The sequence below is a fragment of the Schistocerca piceifrons genome, chromosome 1 (assembly GCF_021461385.2).
Source record: "Schistocerca piceifrons isolate TAMUIC-IGC-003096 chromosome 1, iqSchPice1.1, whole genome shotgun sequence".
Classification (NCBI taxonomy): Eukaryota; Metazoa; Arthropoda; class Insecta; order Orthoptera; family Acrididae; genus Schistocerca; species Schistocerca piceifrons.
The window spans coordinates 20,736,091-20,759,341 of NC_060138.1; the positions used below are offsets into that span (position 1 = coordinate 20,736,091).

The following is a 23,251-nucleotide window of genomic DNA, read 5'->3' on the forward strand; positions in this document are numbered from 1 at the left end:
GGATGTCATGTTTGGCAGCGTGTTCAGCAACAGGGTGGTCCACTTGTTTTTTGGCCACAGTTTGTTGGTGGCCATTCATGGGGACAGACAGCTTGTTGGTTGTCATGCCTACATAGAATGCAGTACAGTGGTTGCAGCTTAGCTTGTAAATCACATGACTGGTTTCACAGGAAACCCTGTCTTCGATGGGATAAGTGATGTTAGTGACAGGACTAAAGTAGGTGGTGGTAGGAGGATGTATGGTACAGGTCTTTCATCTAGGTCTATCCCTTTTATGCCATCTCAACACTATCCGGCATCGTGGCTCCATTTGGCCGTGGGTGCCTTTTACACCAGCCCAGTTGAGAGTCTGTATGCTGAACCACCACTGTCCTACTGCCATGACTCTCTCCTCAGCAGGTAAGCATGCCATTTGTCTGCCACCCTTCATGTGCCTCCTTTGATGATTTCTTAGATCATCAGTATGGGGCTCGTCCCTCTTCCCTGTTACCTCCTGGCGTCTGCTGTCGCCACTTTCTACGGCAGCTTAATTTCATGCTACCTGCAACTTTCCCTGTTGGTGTGAACCCTTCACCACCTTGGCTTTGTGAAGCGACCCACGTTAACCATGGCGTTCATTCGCTTCCTAAGGACACTACTCCAGCCTCTGTCTATTGCCTCCAGTTTCATGACCTTCGCATGGAACTTAACGATTGGACCTTTGTATACACTGATGGCTCTCAGACTGACCACGGTGTCGAGTGTGCATTAGTCATTGGCACCCATGTCTTTCGATATTGGCTTCCGGCTCACTCCTCAGTATTAACAGCCGAGCTTTTTGCCTTGTATCAGGCTGTGGAGTACATCCGGTAACACAGCCTTCCCAATTGTGTCCTCTGCTCAGACTCACTCAGTGCCCTCCAAAGTCTGTGCGCGCTTTACACTGCTTATCCCTTAGTGCAGCGGGTCCAGGAAAACTGCCATTTGCTCACTCTTGGTGGAGCCAATGTCATTTCTGTGGGTTCCTGGTCATGTCGGTCTGCCAGGAAATGAGGCTGCTGACGCTGCTGCCAAGGCTACAGTCCTCTTACCTCAGTCTGTGAGTACAGCTGTTCCCTCAGATGATCTCTGCGTTGCCGTCTGTTAGGTGGTGGTGTTCCTTTGGCATCGCCAATGGTCCTCCCTTCACGGGAATAAGCTTCGGCTTCTTAAGCCTCTCTCAGCGCCTCGGATGACTTCCTCTCGGCCCTCCAGCTGGGAGGAGATTATTTTAACTCTGCTGCATATTGGGCACTGCCTTTTTAGCCATTGTCATTTTCTCAATGGCACTACCCCACCACTTTGTATGTATTGCGCTCAAATTTTAACTGGCCGCCACTACCTGCTGGAATGCCCTTTTTTTACTAATCTACATTCCATCTTGGATTTGCCATCTGATTTATCAGCTGTTTTAGCAAATGACACACGGGCTGTCGCCCGTGTTTAACTTTTTATCCACTGAAGCAATATGATGAAGGCCATTTAATTTTTGGTTTTCGATCTCCATTTTTGTATGGTGTTTTGTAGACCTTTTTCCACGTGCCTTGTTTAGATGTCTCCTATTCTTCCCATTGGGGCTGACATATAGTCATTTCCCTTGTCTCTGTGTTTGCATTCTATAGTTTTGACTTAGGCGCATATGACCTCAGTTGTTTTTTGTGCCCTATAAAGGAAACAAACAAACCTCCCACAGTAGTATTCCACCGTCTACTGAACCTACACTATATACTCATCCATCCTTAGGAAACTGCTGCTCCCAACCTGTTACCTCGTGGCTCATTACCCTAATCGACCTAGATGGAAGACCTGTCCCATACATCCTATCACCATCACCTACTCCAGTCCGGTCACGAACATCACATATGCCATCAAAGGCAGGGCTACCTTTGAAACCAGTCATGTGGTCTACAAGCTAAGCTACAACCACTGTGCTGCATTCTATGTGGGCATGACAACCAACAAGCTGTCTGTCTGCATGAATGGCCACCGACGAACTATAGCCAAGAAACAAGTGGACCTCCCTGTTACTGAACACACTGCCAAACATGACATCCTTCATTTCAATGACTGCTTCACAGCCTGTGGCATATGGATCCTTCCCACCAACACCAGCTTTTCTGAATTGCGCAGGTAGGAACTCTCTCTGCAATACATCCTACATTCCTCTAACCCTCCTGGCCTCGACCTTTGTTAGTCACTGTCCTCACCCATCCAGCCCCTTCCCTGTTACCATCCCAGCAGTACACAGCCCTCATTCCACCATCACACCCAGTCCGTTTACTTATCTCCTTTTCCACAACTTTGCTCCCCCCCACCCCCACCTCTCCCTTGACCTCCTCCTAACCTGAATCACTTCACTGTCTGCCACCCCTACCATACTATCCCTCCCCCTTCGCGCCCCAGCCTCCTCCTTAACCCCACCCAGTCGCCACTTCCATCATGCACTGGTGCTGCTGCTCGCAGTGTGGTTTCAGTTGCCTGAGACTGCAGTCGTGTGTGTGTGTGTGTGTGTGTGTGTGTGTGTGTGTGTGTGTGGGGGGGGGGGGGGGGTGAAAGCTTTATTTATTTGCAACAGTCTTTTTGTCATGCCTATCTGCGACTCAGCATCTCCACTATATGAAAATATTGAAGGATTATTGAGGGAGAGGTTTTTTTACTATTTGACAAGTGCAACCATCAGTCACGAAACTTTTAGCTTTGCAAGAAGTGCTAATGACCAAAAACCCGAAAGTGAAGGGATGAAGATGGTAGTAGAATGCTGTGGTGAACAATTTGGTAGTCCTCTTTTTGTAAGACCATATATAGAGATTCACACAATAAGCATCATGGACACACACAGCACTGAAATTTTAACAACTGAGCTACAGACCTAGCTATATAGATTTGACATGGCAGAAACCAAATTATTTTCATAACCAAACCATCAAGATTGTAATGGGAGATTTTTAACTGCCAACTTTCAGCTGGGGATATAACTCGATTGATAATAATAGAGAAGACTAGAAAGTAGGATGGAAAGAGACAGAGTGAAGCTTATTTGTAACCCAAAACTGACCCTGTCATTTAATGGTAGCAGAGGGCTGAGAGGGTGTAATCCTAACAGTATCTTTATTGCTGAGAACATCGCTCATCATGTTACAAAAGCAGTAGAACAGCTAATTTGCAGGGTGCAACCTTGCCCTTTGTCTTGTATAGTATCAGAAGTTGTCAGAGTAGAAATTGTACCCTTCAAACTCCATTTTAACTCGAAGAGAGCAAAATGGATTTCAGAGAAGTGGATCTTGTAACTGAAAAAGTAGGGGCAGACCCTAAAAACTACAGAGAATGTGTCAGACTTGTAGAGAAAATATCAAAAAGGCAAATTTCACCTGGATGTAGGATCCAATTTATACCTGGCCATCACCAAAGTTCACACTCTCTCATGAGCAATGGTGGTAGCAAGTTTGATGCAGACGCTTTGTCAGCAAATGCAATTGAAGCAGGAGAAAAACTGCTCCGAAACATAGCTGAGTAGAGAAGGGAAAGACGGATGAAGTTACTATCAGATCTGGACATGAAACAAACCAGTTGAAGGATGTGGAAGCTGATAAAAAGTCTTGGTAATGACACTGCAAGTCTGCCATTGAACCCAAATGTTACTCTGAACCAGCTTCTACTGAATGGAAAGGCAAGACAGAAGATGACTATTCTGAACCTCAAGGGAAATGTAGGAGACGACAAATCTCCGTGCACTGTGGAATGCCACATTTAATTTACACCCTTCTGTTAGTTTCACTCAAGTAGCGCATTTAATCAGTGAGCCTTCTGATTTCTGTTATCAAAGAAAAATTACTTTTAGACTTGGAGGAAGTTATTTTAGTTTCCCAAGTGGAATTATGTGGTACACACAAGGATCTTGACTAGGGCACAGAATAAATATTCATTTGATACTTCATTGGTGTTACTTAAATCACTGTGCTTCTGATACAAAGCCAAAATATATGAGAGAGAGGTTGGGGAGGGGGGGGGGGCACTGAGTAAGAATCATTACCATTTCTCCACTTTCTCTGTTTGTCGTCACCCAAAGAATGCCTCCTAGCTGACGCCTGAGTACTCATGCTGAGTACACACACACACCACCCCTTGTGTATCTGAATGCTGCTGCTGATTTTAAGTATACAGTGAACTTTCTGCTTTCTGTCTCAATAGCTTTTCACAGTTCTGGCCACTAAAATGTGTCGGGTTCTTTGTAGTGATCTTATTTCATTGCACGAATGATCTTGCCAAAAAAGTTCCACCAGGCGTAAATTAGAGGCATTCACATAGTTTGAGTGCTTTTGTGTTCTCAAATCTTTGTTTAGTTTATTAACAAGTATGAAAAGGATAGATTGCTACTCAATGTAAAGATGACACTTAGTTGCAGACAGGTACAACAAAAAGGCTGTAACACACTGAACTTTTGGCTAAAGCCCTCTTCATGAAGAGAGAGGAAAAAAAAAAAAAAAAAGAAAATGGACACGCACTCACATAAGCAAGCACACTTCACACATATATGACCGCTCTCTCTGGTCACTGTGACCAGTGGTTTTGTGTCAAGTGGAAGCAGCAGGTGCTTGGATTTGTGTGTGTGTGTGTGTGGGGGGGGGGGGGGGGGGGGGAGACACTTTTCTGAAGGCGGCTTTGGCCAAAAGCTCAACATGTAACAGTCATTCCGTTGTGCCTGTTGGCAACGCAGCATGTCATCTTTATGGTAAGTAGCAGTTTGATTTTCATAATTTTGACATTCCAACCTGGACTTTTCATTATTTAGTTTATTAACCAGTTAATTTTTTATTAACATAGAATAAGCTTTCAAATGTTAGTTGCAGTTTGTTTTTAATGACTTCCAAATTTCGTACAGTATTTTTAATGTAATAAAAATTGAATCTTGACAGAGTTCTTCGTGAAGAATGGGAGAAGAGAGAGGAATTGGAGCAACTCCAAGAAGAACAGAGATTACTTCTAGAACAAGAGAGAGAGAAGAGAATTGAATTTGAGAAAAAACAGAGAGACAAGGAATTGCAACTGCAAGGTTAGATTACTACTCTGACATAACTGAGTGCTTCACTGGATAGGCTTATTAATATTCTATCTATACAAATGGAATCCTTGGTTTTTCAGAGGCTATTGATCGTTTGAGGCAGCTAGAAGAAGAAAGATTGCAGCTTGATCAGGAACTTAATATTGCAAGAGATAAGATACTTCTGTCAGAAAAGTCAAAAGAAGTTCTTGAGGCGAAATTGAGGGTGAGTGAGAGGTTGTATGTTTCCTTAGATGGTACTGTGACACAAAGAGCGTTGGGAATCGCCTAGCTGGGACTGGGTGAAGTGAAATATATAGCAGATTGAAAATTATACACACTGCAAACGTGACAGGCAAAGGTGATATACCTGTTGTCCTTCTGTGTTTTATTATTAAAATCTAGTGTTTGGTGTAATGCGTGGCAGCCAGTGCTGTATTAAATTCTGATTCTGACTTCCCATTAAGTATGGCTCAGTGCATGTAGAATGTTTATCGCTTGCTCTAATTTTGGAAGAATATCAGACATGTACTTCCTGAATCTATAGTGAATTGTAGAATATTCCCAGGTGCTGTGCAGGTGAGGTTACTGTCATTCTATAATCTTCCAACTTCATCAGCAGAATAAGACAATGCACTCATTTGCATATAAACACCACTACTTGAGATTTGTGAGCATATGCTGCTTTCACATTTTTTGTCAATCAACTGTCAAGTAGGTCGACAGCTGAATCTAGCCTGTAGCTGGTATCCTCGAGAGATGTAGCTGTTACGAATAAGCAAATATTGTCTGCGTATTTCAGTAGTTCAACAGGTGACAGTAGGAGTTCCAGTATCGGCATCTTTTACAGTACTGGGAGTTGAAAGTGCTCCTTGTGGGATGTCCTGTGATATTCTGTGATGAACCAGTGTCGTATATTTCAACACAATGTGTGGGAAGCAGCCAGTAGATATCTGTGATGAAGGTTTTTGATATTCTGCCAATATGGAGCTTATTTATCAGAATAGAAATTTTTGCATTGTGAGATACAAGTAAGGTATAGAAGACTGCACGCAGTAAGTTGCAACAAACAAATGTGGTCAAAATTTCAGTCTCTAATCTTACACAGATACTGCAAGTTCCCCTTTCTTTGCTGAAGTCATCTTGATGCATAGGCAATAAGTAATTGTGTTCCAGCCACAGTACTGGCTTTGTTTTAATAGTCCACTTTAGAGTTTTGTTGATGCTAGAGTTTAGCATAGTTTGCCTAAAGACTGGGCGCAACTGAACACACTCCCTCACTGCAGTGGTTTTTGTCACCAACCCGTGTCATTGGGATGGATCCTGTAGATCTCATTTCAAGTGGGTGATAGATAACAGATGTAAATTGAATATAAATACATATAACTGTGACCTGTTCCTTTCATAATATTGGTTTTTCTATAAACCAGTTTTTGAGTCTTTTCGAGCTCATCATCAGATGGGGTGTGCAAAAATTATGTATTGCTTTTTAAGTGCAGTGCCAGGTGCCAGCTTGTGATGGTGTTGGTTGTATTGCAACTAATGTCCACCTGTCTGCTTCCTTTTTACTTGTCTATTGGTCAATAAATTAATCACTTCTCACTGTAAATGCAGTGATGGCATAAATCTGCTAGAATTCAGCATCTGCTGTAAAGTGGAAAGAAAATAAGTCCATGGTCGATAGGCAGTTAAAATGGAAGCTGCTAGGTGGACATAACTACAATACTGCCCACACCATCACAGGCCCGTACCTGGCATTGTGCTAAAAAATAATTACATATCTTGTGAATGCTACAAAACTGCTTTATGGAAATAAATTTATCTGTATCTATGTTCAGTTAATGCACAGTAGTATGTTATACAATATATGTAATCTTTGAGCTTAATTCTAAATGTTGTCAGTGCTAGAGTTCATGATTGACATTTGTGTGATTGCCAGCTCAATCGTTATCTTTCTCCTTCAGGAACATGGAAAGTCATCTTCCAACGTGATATCAAATTACGTTACTTTAGGGTTAATGTTCACTAACAGTAAGTCTGTGACTGTATCTAGAATATTGTTCTCATATGTTTTGTTTCCAAACATTATAAATATCTGCTATATTTACATCTGCATCTACATATACACTTTATAAGCTGCTGTGAAATGCGTGGCAGAGGGCATGTCCCATTCCACCAGTTACTAGGGTTTCTTTCTGTTCAATTCGAGTTTTGTACAGGGAAAGAACGATTGTTTATAGTCTCTGTGATTTGTAATTAATATAAGCTTGTCCTCATGTTCAGTATGTGAGCAATAAGGAGGAGGTTATAGTATATTGCGATAATTATCATTAAAATCAGTTCTAGAAACTTTGTACGCAAGCTTTCTCAGGATTGTTTACATCTGTCATACAGAATATGCCTGTTCAGTTTTTTCAGCATCTGCGCAACTCTCTCCTGCAGGACAGGGCAGATCTGTGACCATTCACACTTCCCCTCTGTATGTAGATTCAATTTTCCCCATTAGTCCTATTTGATATGGGCCTCACACATTTTAGCAATATTCCAGAATGGGTAACATGAGTGATTTACAAGCAGTCTCCTTTATAAACTTCAATGCGAGATGCTTATAATAGTTTCCACAATGAAACTTTGTCTCGAAACCTGTCAGAAAGTCCAAAGAGATTCTGGTCATATGTGAAGTATGTTAGCGACAAGACACAATCAACGCCTTCTCTCCATGATAGCAATTGAGATACTACCGAAAACAGTGCTGCCAAAGCAAAGTTGCTAAACACAGCCTTCCGAAACGCCTTCACAAAAAGAAGACTTTAGTAAATATTCCAGAATTTGAATCCAGAACAGCTGCCGGCATGATTAACGTAGAAGTAGATATCCTTGAAGTAGTGAAGCAACTTAAATCTCTTAAGAGGAGCAAGTCTTCTGGTCCAGACTGTATACCATTTAGGTTCCTTTGAGAGTATGCTGATGCAATAGCTCCATACTTAACAATCATATATAATATACAACCATTTGTTCTATGAAAGATCCATGCCAAAAGACTGGAAAGTTGCACGAGTCACACCAATATTCAGGAAAGGTAGTAGGAGTAATCCACTAAATTACAGGCCCATCTCATTGACGTTGATATGCAGCAGGATTTTGCAGCATACTTTGTGTTCGAAAATTATGAATTACCTCGAAGAAAACAGTGTATTGACACAGTGTCAACACGGATTTAGAAAACATCGTTCTTATGAAACACAACTTGCTCTTTACTCGCATGAAGTGTTGAGTGCTATTCACAAGGGGTTTCAAACTGATTCCATATTTCTGGATTTGCGGAAGGCTTTTGACACTGTACCACACAAGCAGCTTGTAGTGAAATCGCATGCTTGTGGAGTATCATCTCAGTTATGTGACTGAATTTGTGATTTCCTGTGAGAGAAGTCACAGTTCGTAGTAATTGACAGAAAGTCTTAAGAGTAAGATGGAAGTGATTTCTGGCGGTCATCAGAAGAGCAAAACAAATTGCAAAATGGTTTAGAAAAGATAACTGTATTGCATGAAAATTGGCAGTTGACCCTAAATAATGAAAAGTGTGAGGTCATCCTCATGAGTGCTAAAAGGAATCTGTTAAACTTCCGTTACATGATAAATCAGTCAAATCTAAAGGCCATAAATTCAACTAAATACCTAGGAATTACAGTTATGAACAACTTATTAAATACATAGAAAATGTTGTGGGGAAGGCTAACCAAAGACAGTATTTTATTGGCAGAACACTTAGGAAATGTAACGGATCTACTAAGGAGACTGCCTACACTATGCTTGTGCGTCCTCTTTTAGAATACTGCTGTGCGGTGTGGGATGCATACCAGATAGGATTGACAGAATACATCAAAAAAATTCAAAGGAGGACAGCATGTTTCGTATTATTGCGAAATAGGGGAGAGAGTGTCTCTGGAATGATACAGGGTTTGAGGTGGACATCATTAAACAAAGGGGGTTTTTCGTTGCAGAGCAATCTTCTCACAAAATTCCAATCGTCAACTTTTTCTTCTGGATGTGAAAATACTTTATTGACACCAACCTACATAGGAAGAAACAATCACCATTATAAAATAAGGGATATCAGAGCTCATATGGAAAAGTATGGGTGTTCGTTCTTTCCATGTGCTATACGAGATTGGAATAAGAGATAATTGTGAAGGTGGTTCGATGAACCCTCTGCCAGGCACTTAAATGTGATTTGCAGTGTATCCCCGTGGATGTAGATGTAGACTGATAGTGTTTTCCCGAAGTTCTACCAGTGAACCGAAACCTACCACCTGCTTCACCCATGACAGTCTATGTGGTCATTCCATTTCATATCCCTACAAAGTGTTACATCCAGGTACTTTTATGAGTTGGCTGATTCCAACTGTGACTCATTGAGATTGAAGTCATAGGATACTAGGATTTTGTCATTTTTTGAAGTGCACAGTTTTACATTTCTAAACATTTAAAGGAGGTTACCAATCTTTGAATCACTTTGAAATCTTATCAAGATCTGACTGAATATTTCTGCAGCTTTTTTCAGACAGTACTTCATTATAGATAACTGCATCATCGTCTGTAAATAGTACGAGGGTAAAATTAATATTCTGTGCAATGTCATTAACATATAACATGAACAGCAAGGGTCCCAGCACACTTTCCTGGGGCACACATGAAATTACCTCATCTGACAATTACTCTCCATCCAAGTCTTCCCTAGCAAAAAATCCTCAGTCAAATGCTTTTTTGGAAATCAAGAAATACTCCAGCTACCTGACTACTTTAACTCAAAGCTTACAGTATGTTGTGTGAGAAAAGGATGAGAGGGGTTTCACATGATCGATCTTGTAGGAATCCGTGCCGGTTTGCACGGACAAGGTCATTTTGTAAGAAATAGCTCATTATGTTTGAACTAAGTTGATGATGTAAAATTAAGTTACAAATTGATGTCATGAATATTGGATTGTAGTTTTGTGGATCGCTTCTGCTACACTTCTTGTAAATGAATGTGACCTGTGCTTTCTTCCAACTAATGGGCACAATTTTTTTGGTGTGATATCGTGCTTGGTTACTGCAGGGCCCCAGCCTTTGCAGCACCTTTTCCCTTCCATAGTGCATGTCTGTCCTGCTATTCTTTTTCCCCTCCCATGGGGAACATATTTGGGTTACTTTTGGGAATGTTTTCTGAAGTTTTAGTAGCCTGATGTCAGAATAATCCCTCCTCTGTTTTCTTCACTGTACAACTCGTATCTTTTTCCCACTTTGGCATTTGAGGTTACTTTCTGTGTGTTCTTCCTTTCTGTTTGCTCCTGAAGATCGGCCCATGCATCTGACACATAACAGATGACCGTGTAATATGTAATTCCCAGGCCTGGGTTGACAGGTAGACTTGGCACACCCCATGGTACAGACTAGCCCCAGGGAGAGGTGATTGCTTAAGCTATTATCGTCCCAAATTTCCAATTAGTCGCTCTGTTTGGAGTGCGGGAGGTGTGGACAGTCACCGAAGGCAGGTATGTCCCCACTGAGGGGGGTGGGGGAGGGGGGGGGGAGAAGTAAGACATCAAAGCACAAAATCATTGTGTCTTCTCACAAGTGATGTCCCCATTAATAGTGTCACTCTGCTAATTGCTTTTCATTTATCCACATAAGGAACAGCCTTTCGAGATTGTGCAGAATATGAAAACACTCTTTAGATAGTCTTGTCACTCCCTTTGAAGCATCTGTCTCCTCAGTATTGTCCTTGTCCGTGAGAATAGCACAAGTAGTAGATGTAGACCGATTGTGTGTGCATGCTACATCAGCAACGCTCACACCGTGTTCGCATTTTTCAATGATTTTACGTTTTATTTCTAAGGTAATTTTCTTTGTCTTATGGTTGTCTTCTTGCGTCTTTATCTTTGGGGACGTTTTTGCGAAGGTTGTTAAAATTTGCACACAAGAAGCACTGTGTGAATACAAGTTTAGAGAAAATGTGTGATGACAAGCTGCACTAATAGGGTAGCAGAAGTAGCAGTAAACCCAGACCGCAGTATTACTAAAGTCATTGTTCACATGCCGCTGCCGACAATAAAAGGTGTTCATATGTGCGCGAATGGCTGGTAACATTACACTAAATCTTCGTCGCTCATTATGTGAAACATCGCTTGTCAGAGTCAGATTTACAATTTGTTTTGCTCATTATGCGAATTGCGCATTATGGGAGGTGCTCATTAAGTGAGATTCTACAGTAGTTAGAAGAGGGGCTAGCTCGACTGTAAATTCAGTGTAGAACCTGATAGGGATTTGTCTGTCACATTAGCACTACATATCACTGGAACACAGAAAGACATCCAAACACTACTATTAGCCACACATTTGTACAAGAGACCAAGTAAATTCAAACTCTAATTTCCTGCTAATATCATGATTGTAAATAAAACGCAAAAACTTTTAAAACAGTTGTGGACTTTTACAGGGGCCAAGTCGTAGTTTTAATTATGAAGCTGCGCCAAGTCATAGTTTTAATTATGAAGCTGCAACCTTGAAACTTGGGTACGTATTAATCCTTCTCTGTGTATTTGCACTTCAACATGACACATTTTTCCCAATGGTGAATGGCTCGATGGAGACCTGTTTTGTAGAAATAGACATTTTGTTGGTTCGGGAAAGGTTACTCTTCAAAAATCACCTTCTTGTTGTTGTTCTATAAATGCCTGCCATGCAGTTGTTTCCCTTTCTGAGGAAAGAAGGAGAAGTCACTAGATGCCATTTTGGGTTAACACAGTGGGAGAGGCATAATCCAAAGATGTGGCATGCGAGGCTCTCCTGTGCAAACTGAGCTCGAGTGAGACTGTGGACTGTGGACACTCCTTTGGGCAGCTTCCTGTAACATTTTTATCTGACAGCCCTCCATAATCTTGCAGGTGATCTTGATAGTAAGTTCCTGTAACAGTTTGCCCCCTTACCAGCATCAGCTGCTAATATCACACCATAAAGTTCAAAAAATTCTCGGCATCCCCTTGTCCTGTGATGACTGGGTGTCCTACGATGCCTGTCTCAGTGGGGAGTATTCCGTGTTTCCATTGGGTGCATTGTCCCTTTGACACTAGGCACTCGTCTGTGGTGATTGGGTGACAAAAGAAGTGGTGTGGGTTGGCCTGACATAGGTGAGACATACCCATGGCTTCGTCTGTTTAGTGGTCTTTCTGAATGGGTTTTGAGCAGTCGCAGCACGTGGTGTGTGGTTTGCTTGTTCAATTTCGTCAGCAACTCCATGACTCACTACCATGGGTCACACAAGCCTCTGACTATTCATGCTGTGCCCTTCTTTGTATACATTCAAGTTCTGTTGTTAGTTGTAGTTAGTTTGGTCCCACACACTAGAGTAGTATTCTTGGATGGGTGCATGAGTTTTTTGAAAGCAGTCTGCTTTTTAAATTGATTGCATTTCCCTTGTATTCTACCAATGAACCGAAGTCTGCCACCTCCCTTACCCACAAATGGGCCGATGTGGTCATTCCATTTCATTTTTGCACAATTTATTGCACCCAGATATTTTTGTGAGTTGACTGGCCGTGTCTTTGACTCATTGTAGTCGTAGAATACCCGATTTTGTGCAAAATTTTACATTTCTGGACACTCATCATTCTGACATCACTGAGACAGTTATATTCCAATGCCCTCCAACATGAACAAGCTACGTGTTTGAGACCTTGTTTGTAGGGTTGTTTATTTTGTGTGTGTGTGTGTGTGTGTGTGTGTGTGTGTGTGTGTGTGTGTGAGAGAGAGAGAGAGAGAGAGAGAGAGAGAGAGAGAGAGAGAGAGAGAGAGAGAACATCGTGAAAAAAAAATACTCACTAGAAATTACGTAATCAATTTTGTCTGAATTTTCGTAGCCAGGCAGAGTGGAAAATAGATAAATGAGATAGAGGAATGATTAGCATGAGGTCTAGTTTTGTAAGGGGGGGGGGGGGGGGTCAACCTTGCTCTGAATTAATCAGGTATTTATAAAAATTTAATTCGTGATTTGATGGGAAGATTTGTTGGGATTTTCATAGCCAGATGAATAATGGAAAATTTACAAAACGTGTATAAAATTGACCATTGTCAGATCTAGTTAAAAGAGAGAGAGAGAGAGAGAGAGAGAGAGAGAGAGAGAGAGAGAGATTTCATTGTTCAAAAGTAATTGGAATATTACATTCCATAGAGAGAATAATTGTTCTTAGACGATTTATAGGAATCAGCTAAAAATCCAGAAATAGTTCCTCAATGGCCATACCTACCATTTTGCTGGCAAACATTTCTATGGAATTTAAAATAATTGTAAGTTAGAATCAGTTCCAAACAATCCATGTATGTTTTAATCTCTCGGATTGACTTTATTTTTTTCTACTTACCAAGTTATCAGTCACCTGTGTGTAGAGTGAATTTCATTGGGTTGTTTGTATAGAGCTTCATCATGTCTGAGGAGGCTAATTGGGATTCATCAGTCATGTTAGTGTATGAGGGTAGGTTAAAAGTTCTCGGAACAGAATAGAAAAAAAGTGCTTACATCACTGAAACTGCTTTTATTTTTCAATGTAGTCTCCTTGTAGAATAATGCACTTGGTCCAATGATGTTCCAGTGCCTTTATCCCATCTCAAAAATTAGTTTCCTCCAGTCCTGCAAAATAGTTGTGAACTCCAGCTATCAGTTCTTCATTTTAAGTGAATCTTCATCCACCGAGAAAAATTTTCAATTTTGGGAAGAGATGGAAGTGTGATGGAGCCATATCAGGTGAATAAGGCAGATGTGGCTACAATTCATACCTTAGTTCGTATAATTTTTCCATGGCGATGGGACCTGTGTGTGGGCACACATTGCCTTGATGGAAGATGACCTTTTTTTATGTATGTTGCAATTTGTCCAGGAGCTTAGCATAGTATTCTCCAGTAATTGTTTGCCCGGTGGGGAGATAATCTACAAACAGAATCCCTTTCGCATCCCTGAACACTGATACCATGACCTTTCCCACTGAAGGAATTGTCTTTGCTTTCTTTGATGGAGGAGAATCACCATGTTTCCACTGCTTTGACTGTTGTTTTGGCCCCCTGCGGGTTCGGGGGTAAGAATAGGTCCGCGGTATTCCTGCCTGTCGTAAGAGGCAACTAAAAGCAGTCTCAAACGTTTCGGCCTTATGTGATGGTCCCCTGTTGGGTTTGACCTCCATATCTCAAAATTTTTCCGAAGAGCGAGCCGATTGGGGAAGGGTGCCTTACTTGGTACATTATGTCCATCTTGTGTTGAGATCTTTCGCCAGCTTCTTTGTCGTTGCATTGCAGTCCTGCCCGCTCTCCATCTCTTGGGCATGGATCTGTTCCTGCATGCACTTTCCGCCATGCGATGAGCAGTGCCAGTTTCTGCACAGATGAAAACTATGGACGACGTGTCACCTAAAATCCAGCACGGTAGCCAGCCCGTTGTGGTGGGGCCGCCATGTACCCTGTTGGTTGTAGCCCACTGACAACCCAGGGATCGCTCTACTGATGCCTGCGCCGTTAACTCCCCACGTATGCCAAGGAGTAGATGCCCATCTCCCTGGGGCATCGGGACTCCCGGCAATGGCCATCCTGCCAGGTGGCCTTTGCTGTGGCTGGGTGGCGCCCGTGGGGAGGGCCCTTGGTCGGAGTAGGTGGCATCAGGGCGGATGACCCGCAATGAAGCGTGGCACATCTTCTCTTGCTGGTGGCCAGCTGCCAGCAGTCTCTAAGCGTTCGAGGGCTCATTTTAGAGCTATGACCCCAAATCATTCCCCTCCCTGGCCACACCATGGGAGGAACGAAAGGCAATGAATGAAAGTGAGACGTATTCACCCAGGTGTCTCGTCTGTACCAGAGCTGATGGAGAATCTTTTATATCCGTGAAGCCTCACTTATTTGTAGAGCATTTAGAGGACAAGTTTGGGGAGGTGGAGGGCTTGTCCAAAATGCGGTCCGGTTTGGTATTGATAAAAACAGCATCCTCTGCCCAGTCGCGGGCCTTGCTCGCTTGTACTAAGCTGGGGGATGTCTCCGTCACTATCACGCCCCATAAAAGTCTGAATATGGTCCAGGGCATTATCTTTCACAGGGATCTCCTTTTACAGTCCGACGACGAGCTGCGCGCCAACTTGGAGCGCCGAGGTGTCCATTTCGTCCGGCGCATCCTCCGCGGTCCGAGGGATCATCAAGTTGCCACCGGTGCCTTCATCTTGGCATTCGAGGGTGACACATTACCTGAGAAGGTCAATGTGATGGTCTACCGGTGTGATGTAAAGCCATTTATCCCTCCCCCAATGCGGTGCTTCAAGTGTCGGAAGTTCGGCCATATGTCTTCCCGCTGTGCTTCCAGCCTCACGTGTCGCGATTGTGGTCGTCCATCCCATCCTGATACTCCATGTGCCCCGCCTCCCATCTGCGTCCACTGCGGAGGGCACCATCCCCCTTGCTCACTGGACTGTCCGATTCTGCAGCAGGAAAGGAAAATAATGGAAATCAAGACGCTGGACCGACTGACGTACACTGAGGCTAAGCGGAAATATGATCGGCTTCATCCGGTGCGCATGTCGTCTTCTTATGCCGCCACTGTTACTCCTGTTACAGTTCCATCAGCTTCACCACTTCCAGTCAGCTCTGAGAGTCGAAGGACCACACATGCCCCCTTGATGGTGGGGGGCACTTCACTCCCTGTTGCTCCTGCTCCATCTACTTCAGGAGCAACACCCCCCCACCCATCGGAGACATCAGTTCCCCCTTCCCAGCTGGAGAAGCGTAAGACTTCTTCGGCTCCTCTCACCAGGAGGGGTCCCTTGGGGACCTCCTTTTGCAAGTTCCAACCAGTTTAAAAGCGGACACCCGCAAATTGCTCAAACAACCGCCGGTTCCCGGTCGTAGGGCCTCACGGTCGGGGTCCGTTCCTGAGACTGAACCAGGGAAGCCCTCCCAGCATACACCACCGACGGCACAGAGAGAGAGACAAAAAAAGAAAAAGGTTCGTAAAAATCACGACAGTGCGGTGGAACCCGTCCCACCGCTTCCTATAAGCTCCGCGTCTGAGGATGAGGTCGAGATTCAAGCGTCTGCTGAAGACCTGGATCTTGCTGATCCCTCAGACGCCATGGATAGCACTAGCACAGGTGCTCAATTGAAGGCAGCAGGTGACTCTGCGGCGTAATATGCGTTCCCAGTGCCGTCACGCCTTTCTCAGCCACGGACAATATCATCCTCCAGTGGAACTGCAGCGGTTTTTTCCGCCATCTAGCTGAGCTCCAACAACTTATCAGCCTTCACCCTTTCTTCTGCATTGCTCTTCAGGAAACTTGGTTTCCAGCAATGCGAACCCCCGCCCTCCGTGGCTATCGGGGTTATTGTAAGAACCGGGCAGCTTATGAAAGGGTGTCTGGTGGCATCTGCCTCTATGTCCTTAACTCTCTTCACAGCGAGTCTGTCCCTCTACAAACACATTTAGAGGCTGTCGCTGTTCGGATGTGGACGCCACAGGCTGTTACCGTCTGCAGTCTTTACCTTCCACCAGATGGTGATGTCTCGCAGCATGTCCTGGCTGCGCTGATAGCCCAATTGCCGCCACCTTCCCTGTTACTGGACGACTTCAATGCCCATAACCCTCTGTGGGGTGGGTCAGTGGCAACAGGTTGAGGCGCCACCGTTGAGCATTTATTGACGCAGCTCGATCTTTTGATTTTAAATGATGGTGCCTTCACACACTTCAGTGTGGCGCATGGCACATACTCCGCCATTGACCTTTCGATTTGCAGCCCTAGCCTCTTACCGTCTCTCCAATGGAGTGTGCATGACAACCTGTGTGGTAGTGACCACTTTCCGCTCTTCTTGTCACTACCACAGCGTCAATCTTCAGGCTGCCCTAGCAGATGGGCTACGAATAAGGCTGACTGGGACTTGTTCTCCTCCACTGCCGCTATTGAGCCTCTCTCTAATGCCGTCACTGATGCGGTGGTTCACTCAGTCACCACCATCATCGTTACTGCCGCAGAATCTGCCATTCCCCGTTCTTCTGGGTCCTCTCGGCGGAGGGCTGTGCCTTGGTGGTCGCCTGAGATCGCTGAAGCTATTAAAGATCGCCGGCGGGCGCTCCAGCGTCACAAGCGACATTCATCATTGTAACACATTATCGCCTTCAAACGGCTGCGTGTGCGAGCCCGCTGCCTTATCCGCCAGTGCAAGCAGGAGTGCTGGGAGCGGTATGTGTCCACCATTGGCTTCCATGTCACTCCATCGCAGGTTTGGGCCAAGATTCGACGCCTCTATGGCTATCGGACCCCTGTCAGCGTCCCTGTGCTCTCACTGAATGGAGCAGTTTGTACTGACTCCGACGTAATTGCCAACCGCTTGGCAGAGCATTTTGCTCTGAGTTCCGCATCTTCGAATTACCCACTGGCCTTCCGCTCCATTAAAGAGCCTTTCATTTCGCACCCACCATCCTGAATCCTACAATGTTCCATTCAGTGAGTGGGAATTTCACAGTGCCCTCGCCACTTGCCCTGATACAGCTCCTGGGCCAGATCGCATCCACTGTCAGATGCTGAAACACCTTTCAGTGGACTGCCAGCGACGCCTCCTCGACCTTTACAACCGTCTCTGGGTTGAGGGTGACTTTCCGTCGCAATGGCGGGAAAGTATTGTTATCCCCGTTTTGAAACCTGGCAAGACCCCTTTGGAGGTGGACAGCTACCGTCCCATTAGCCTCACCAACATTCTTTGCAAGTTGCTTGAACGGATGGTGAGCCGGCGGTTGAATTGGGTGCTGGGGTCTCAGGGCCTTCTGGCTCTCAGGGTGGGTTCCGTAAAGGCCGCTCCGCTGCCAACAATCTGGTGAGCCTGGAGTCAGCCATACATACGGCCGTTGCCCGCCGTCAGCACCTGATCGCTGTCTTTTTTGACATGCGGAAGGCGTACGACACGACATGGTGTCATCACATCCTTTCTACACTTCGTGATTGGGTCTTCGGGGCCATCTGCCGATCTTTATCTGAAATTTTCTGGCGTATCGTACCTTCCGCGGCCTCCCATAGTTCCTACCGAGTCCAGGAGAACGGGGTACCACAGGGATCTGTACACAGTGTCTGCCTGTTTTTAATTGCAATACATGGGCTCGCTGCAGCGGTGGGAAATTCTGTCTCCGCTTTCCTGTATGCTGACAACTTCTGCCTCTACTATAGCTCCATTGGCATTGCAGCTGCTTAACGTCAGCTACAGGGCACTATCCGTAAGGTGCAGTCTTGGGCTGTAGAGCATGGCTTCCAGTTTTCGGCTGCCAAGACCTGCGTTATGCATTTCTGCCGGCGCCGAACAGTCCACCCTGAGGCGTGGCTTTATATTGCCGGCGAATTTCTTACTGTTGTGGAGACACATAGGTTTTTGGGAGTTGTTTTTGATGCCCGGTTGACTTGGCTGCCTCATATTCGGCAGCTTAAACAGACATGTTGGCGGCATCTAAATGCTATGCGATGCTTGAGCCACACCAGCTGGGGCGCCGACCGATCTACCCTGTTACGGCTCTACCAGGCATTAATCCAGTCCCGTCTGGATTATGGCTCAGCATCCCCATTTGCATTGCGGGTGCTGGACCCAATACTACACAGTGGAATACGACTTGCCACTGGTGGCTTCCGGGCCAGCCCTGTGGACAGCATCCTTGTGGAGGCAGGTGTCCCTCCACTGCGGTTACGGCGCCAACATTTACTGGCTGCCTATGCTGCCCATGTTTTTAGCTTGCCCGAGCATCCAAATTATCGTTTTCTGTTCCCGCAATCGGTCGACCATCTGCCAGAACGTTGGCCTCGGTCAGGTTGTATGATTGCGGTCCGCGTCAAAGAGCTTCTCTCCGGGCTTGGGGTTTTCCCTGTTCCACCTCCTTTCCGGGCCCCTTTGCGTACACCCCCGTGGTGTGTGCGTAGCCCTTGCCTTCAGCTGGAATTGGCACAGGGCCCGAAGTACTCAGTCCCTCCGGAGGCCTTCTGCCGCCGCTTTTGTTCCATCCTGGCCACGTATCAGGGCTCTGGTGTTGTTTACACTGACGGTTCGATGGTTGCTGGTCGGGTCGGTTATGCTCTAACTCTAGGTGACCACTACGAACAATGATCCTTGCCGGCTGGCTGCAGCGTTTTTACTGCTGAGCTGGTCGCCATCTTTCGTGCCCTAGAGTATACCCGATCCTGCTCAGGTGAATCCTTCGTTATCTGTTGCGATTCCCTGACCGGTTTACGAGCTATCGACCAGTGTTTCCCTCGTTCTCGTCTGGTGATGGCTATCCAGGAGTCCCTGCATACTCTTGCCAGTTGCGGCCGCTCTGTGGTCTTTGTGTGGACCCCCGGTCATGTCAGTATCCCGGGCAATGAACATGTTGACCGCCTGGCCAATCAGGCCACCAGTGAACCAAACCTGGACATTGGCCTCCCGGAGACTGATTTGCGAGCAGTCTTACGCGGGAAAGTTTTCACGCTATGGGATGCTGAATGGCGCGGTCTGCCCACTCCTAACAAACTCCGTGCGATCGAGGAGACGACGACTGTGTGGCGGTCATCCATGCGAGCCAGTCGCAGAGACTCAGTTGTCCTTTGTCGGCTCTGCATTGGCCACTCCCGGCTGACGCACAGGTACTTACTGCGCCGGGAGGACCCTCCTCTCTGTCGGCTTTGACAGTGGTCCACATTTTATTAGAGTGTCCGCTTTTAGCTGTGCTCAGGCAGACGTTCGCACTGCCTGACACGCTCCCTGCCCTTTTAATAGATGTCTCTGCCATGGTGGACTTAGTTTTGCGTTTTATTCGGGCAGGGGTTTTTTATCATTTGATCTGAGTGTTGATGTTTTTTAGTGTTGATTCTGGCTTTTGGCCTCCGATTTTAAACTGAGTTTGTAATGTGTTCTTGGTGGTTGGCTTTTCCTTTTTTTCTCTGTGGTCGGCCAACCACCGTCACACTCGGTGTGATTTTAATTTGTTTTGTCTCATCTCTGTCAGAGTATTTCTTGTCCTCTGACGTCTGCCGTCTTTCCTGTTGTTTGTTTTTTATTCTCTGTGGGTGGTTTTAGTTTTTTTGGAAAGAGGGACCGATGACCGTAGCAGTCTGGTCCCTTTAATCCCACAAACCAACCAACCAACTGTTGTTTTGTCTCTGTGCACCCCAAGTTTCATCTGTGGTCACAAACCAATGCAAGAAATTTTTTTCGTTTCTCCTAAAACGGGCCAGACATTGTTCCTATATGTTCATTCTCGTGCGTTTTTGATCCAGCGTCAAGAGTCGTGGCACCCATCTTGCAGATAATTTTTTTTCATTTCTAATTTTTCAGTTAAAATGTGATATACTCTTTCAGGTGACATCTGGCAAGCGTGAGCAATTTCAAGCACTTTCAATCAGCGATCCTCCATGACCATTGTGCACTTTTGCAATGATTTCGGGAGTAGTGACACATCTTGGCTGACCACTGCGCAGATCAGCATCTAAACTCTCCTGGCCAAATTTAAATTCGTTTGTCCACGTGGCAACAGTTCAGTGTGAAGGAGCAGAGTCCCCCAGTGTAATCTGGAAATCGGCATGAATGTCCTTTGCTTTCATACCTTTCTTTACGGAGTACTTAATCACTGCTCGAATCTCGATTTTTTTCATATTTGCAAATCACTATGTGGAAACAACTACAGAGCCACATCACTGCCACAGCTCTCTTCCAAGATCACTGATGTGGCACGTGTTTACAGGCAACAGTCCAATGAATATCATGTGACTAACTCATTGCACTCACCCCTGGTGGTGATTCTGACAACTTTTCAAATCACTCTCGTATAATACTGCCTTTTTGAATGCAGCTCTGTGTTCATGATTCTGTCATTTCTTATTTTATAAGCTCCTTTCAGTAGATTCAATAATTTGTTGTTGATTTTTTATGGTGGTCTCTTTCAGGATTTTACAGTTGGCCTAATGAGTGTGTGTATCTTGTGAATTTTGGGTGCTTTGTGTTTCTTGTTAAACATCTCTTGTCTTGTATGGTTTGGGCATAGGTGACTTTACTCATTCTTTCTTTAATTTTTGTCTTTGGAATATTTAAGAGAGGTCTTTCTGAATAATGTTGTTCTGCAGAATAATTTGGTTTTTTTTTTTTTTGTTTCCTGATTTATCCCTCTTCTTTCATTATGACTGCATTCCCTTTGTGAACCTTTACTACAAGTGAGTTGTGTTCTTTCAGTTTCTTCCTAATACTAGTAACTGTTACTTTGTCTTTGTTAGTGATATGTTATTTTCTGTGTGCACTGATATTTTTACTGAGACGGGAACTAATTTTGTGAGTGAGTGATCTCTGTCTGTTTTGTCTGGGCCATAATTCCTACTGCAATTGACTTTATAGTATCAGCCAATGTATGGAATGTAGATGCTGTATTACATGTAAAGTCTATATTAAGAATCAGTGTTTCTTCTTTCCTAAAACTTAAATCTGTCACATTAAGTAGCAGACACTTCATATTATTTTTTTTTACTGAGTGGACTGGTGGGCATGAATTTAACGATATCTTCATAAGTTCAGTGATTTTTCTTAGCTGCACAGTTTGTTTATTTATTTGATCTTCAATAATTTGGATGCTACTGATGTTAATAGTTTGTGCAAATTGAATAACACATAATGTTACATATAATAATAAAAGAAATAGTTAAATCATGTAGATTTGCATAAAGACATGCAGTGAGTATAAGTTAAACTTTCAGATATTCCTTTGCTCAATCAAACCTCTATGGTGTAGAAAGACTTCTTTTTAAGCCAGTTTTGTAGAGCATTTCTGAAGATTTTTAAGAGTTAGTATGAGCTTATATGGACAGTGCATTAAACAGTTTTAATCCGAGGTATGTACGACTATTCTGAGTCTCGCTCTAGTCATGTGAAGGTCAATCTTCTCTTTGTCGTGTATATTGTGACAATGGAGTGTTTGCCTTAATCTGTAGATCTCGTGGTTTTCATTTGTGTAGACTAGGCAACTAAGTGTAAATAATGATACAGCAGTGACAACTAATTTCTTGGAAAGTGGCCTAAAGGATATATTGCTTTTGAAAATACCTGCTACGCATGTGACAGACTTTTTCTGTGATATGAAAACATTTTTTGCTCCAGTGGAGCAGCCCCAAAACAGAGTGCAGTATGTTATGTGGCTATGAAAAAATGCATAGTAGGAACTCGGCATCATATTTTTGCTTGCACATGCTCTTAAGTTTATGTAACATGTGTATGACTCTTGATAATTTAATGCATATAGAATCTATGTGGAGATTCCAAGTCAGTTTTGGAATCCAAGGGTACACCAAGAAGTTTAACCGACATACGATCGTTGTTGATATTGCATAAATTAAAAATTACAATTTCAGTTTTTTTCTGGTTTGCAGTTAGTTCATAGTCTCTAAACCAGATATTGGACATTCTTTTGGTTTTTCTTTGATGCTGTAGGTCCTCTGTCATTTCCAGTTGCAATGAAAGTGGTGTCATCAGCATACAGAACAGATTTACGTAGCATGATACTAAGTAGACCATTAATATAGATTATAAATAATACAGGCCCCAGTACAGAAATTTTAGGTGCACATCTTGTAACATCTCAGAATCCAGAGCTCATACCATTAAAATGTACCACCTGCTTCCTGTTGTCAAGATAAGATTCTGTACAGGTGAGTTCTGTATCTTGAATGCCGTGGCACCTCAGTTTACGTATTACAATGCGATGACTCACAGAATCAAATGTCTTGTGTAGGTCAATCAGAGCACCTTGTAGTCAAAAGCTTTAGATGTAGTGACTGATCATCCTTGTTTTTATTTTTAACACCTAATATGTGTGTGTGCTAAGTGTGTAAGTCGATTTTATTCCATAAAATATGTGTATCTGAGATCAGAAGTAGTCAATCCGTAGATATTTTTGCTTGATAGTTTCATCTATACCCTTTAAACACTGAAAACTCTTACCAAGAGTGTCACAGTGATCCTGGACTCATTGAATTGGGAAGTCTTAATTTGTACAGAATTGACCTGTACTTGCAGTTTACTCAAACATGACAAGTTTGTTGTAATGTACTTAAAATTATTCAAGAGCGAGGAGTGAAAAATTGATTGTAATTGTTTTGTTCCAACGTTAATGAAATACCCCAAAAATATATTACCTATTGACATTAA

At 43.9% G+C, this 23,251-nt stretch overlaps 1 protein-coding gene across 1 annotated transcript in view; it reads left to right on the forward strand.

The window, feature by feature from the left end:
* LOC124797682 (differentially expressed in FDCP 6 homolog) overlaps nucleotides 1–23,251 on the forward strand; it is a 134,949-nt gene that overhangs the window by 92,829 nt on the left and 18,869 nt on the right. Inside the window, exons 8-9 of the mRNA XM_047260804.1 lie at nucleotides 4,932–5,068; nucleotides 5,158–5,282. Of these exons, the coding sequence (XP_047116760.1) occupies nucleotides 4,932–5,068; nucleotides 5,158–5,282 (262 nt within the window). The remainder of the gene's footprint in view (nucleotides 1–4,931; nucleotides 5,069–5,157; nucleotides 5,283–23,251) is intronic.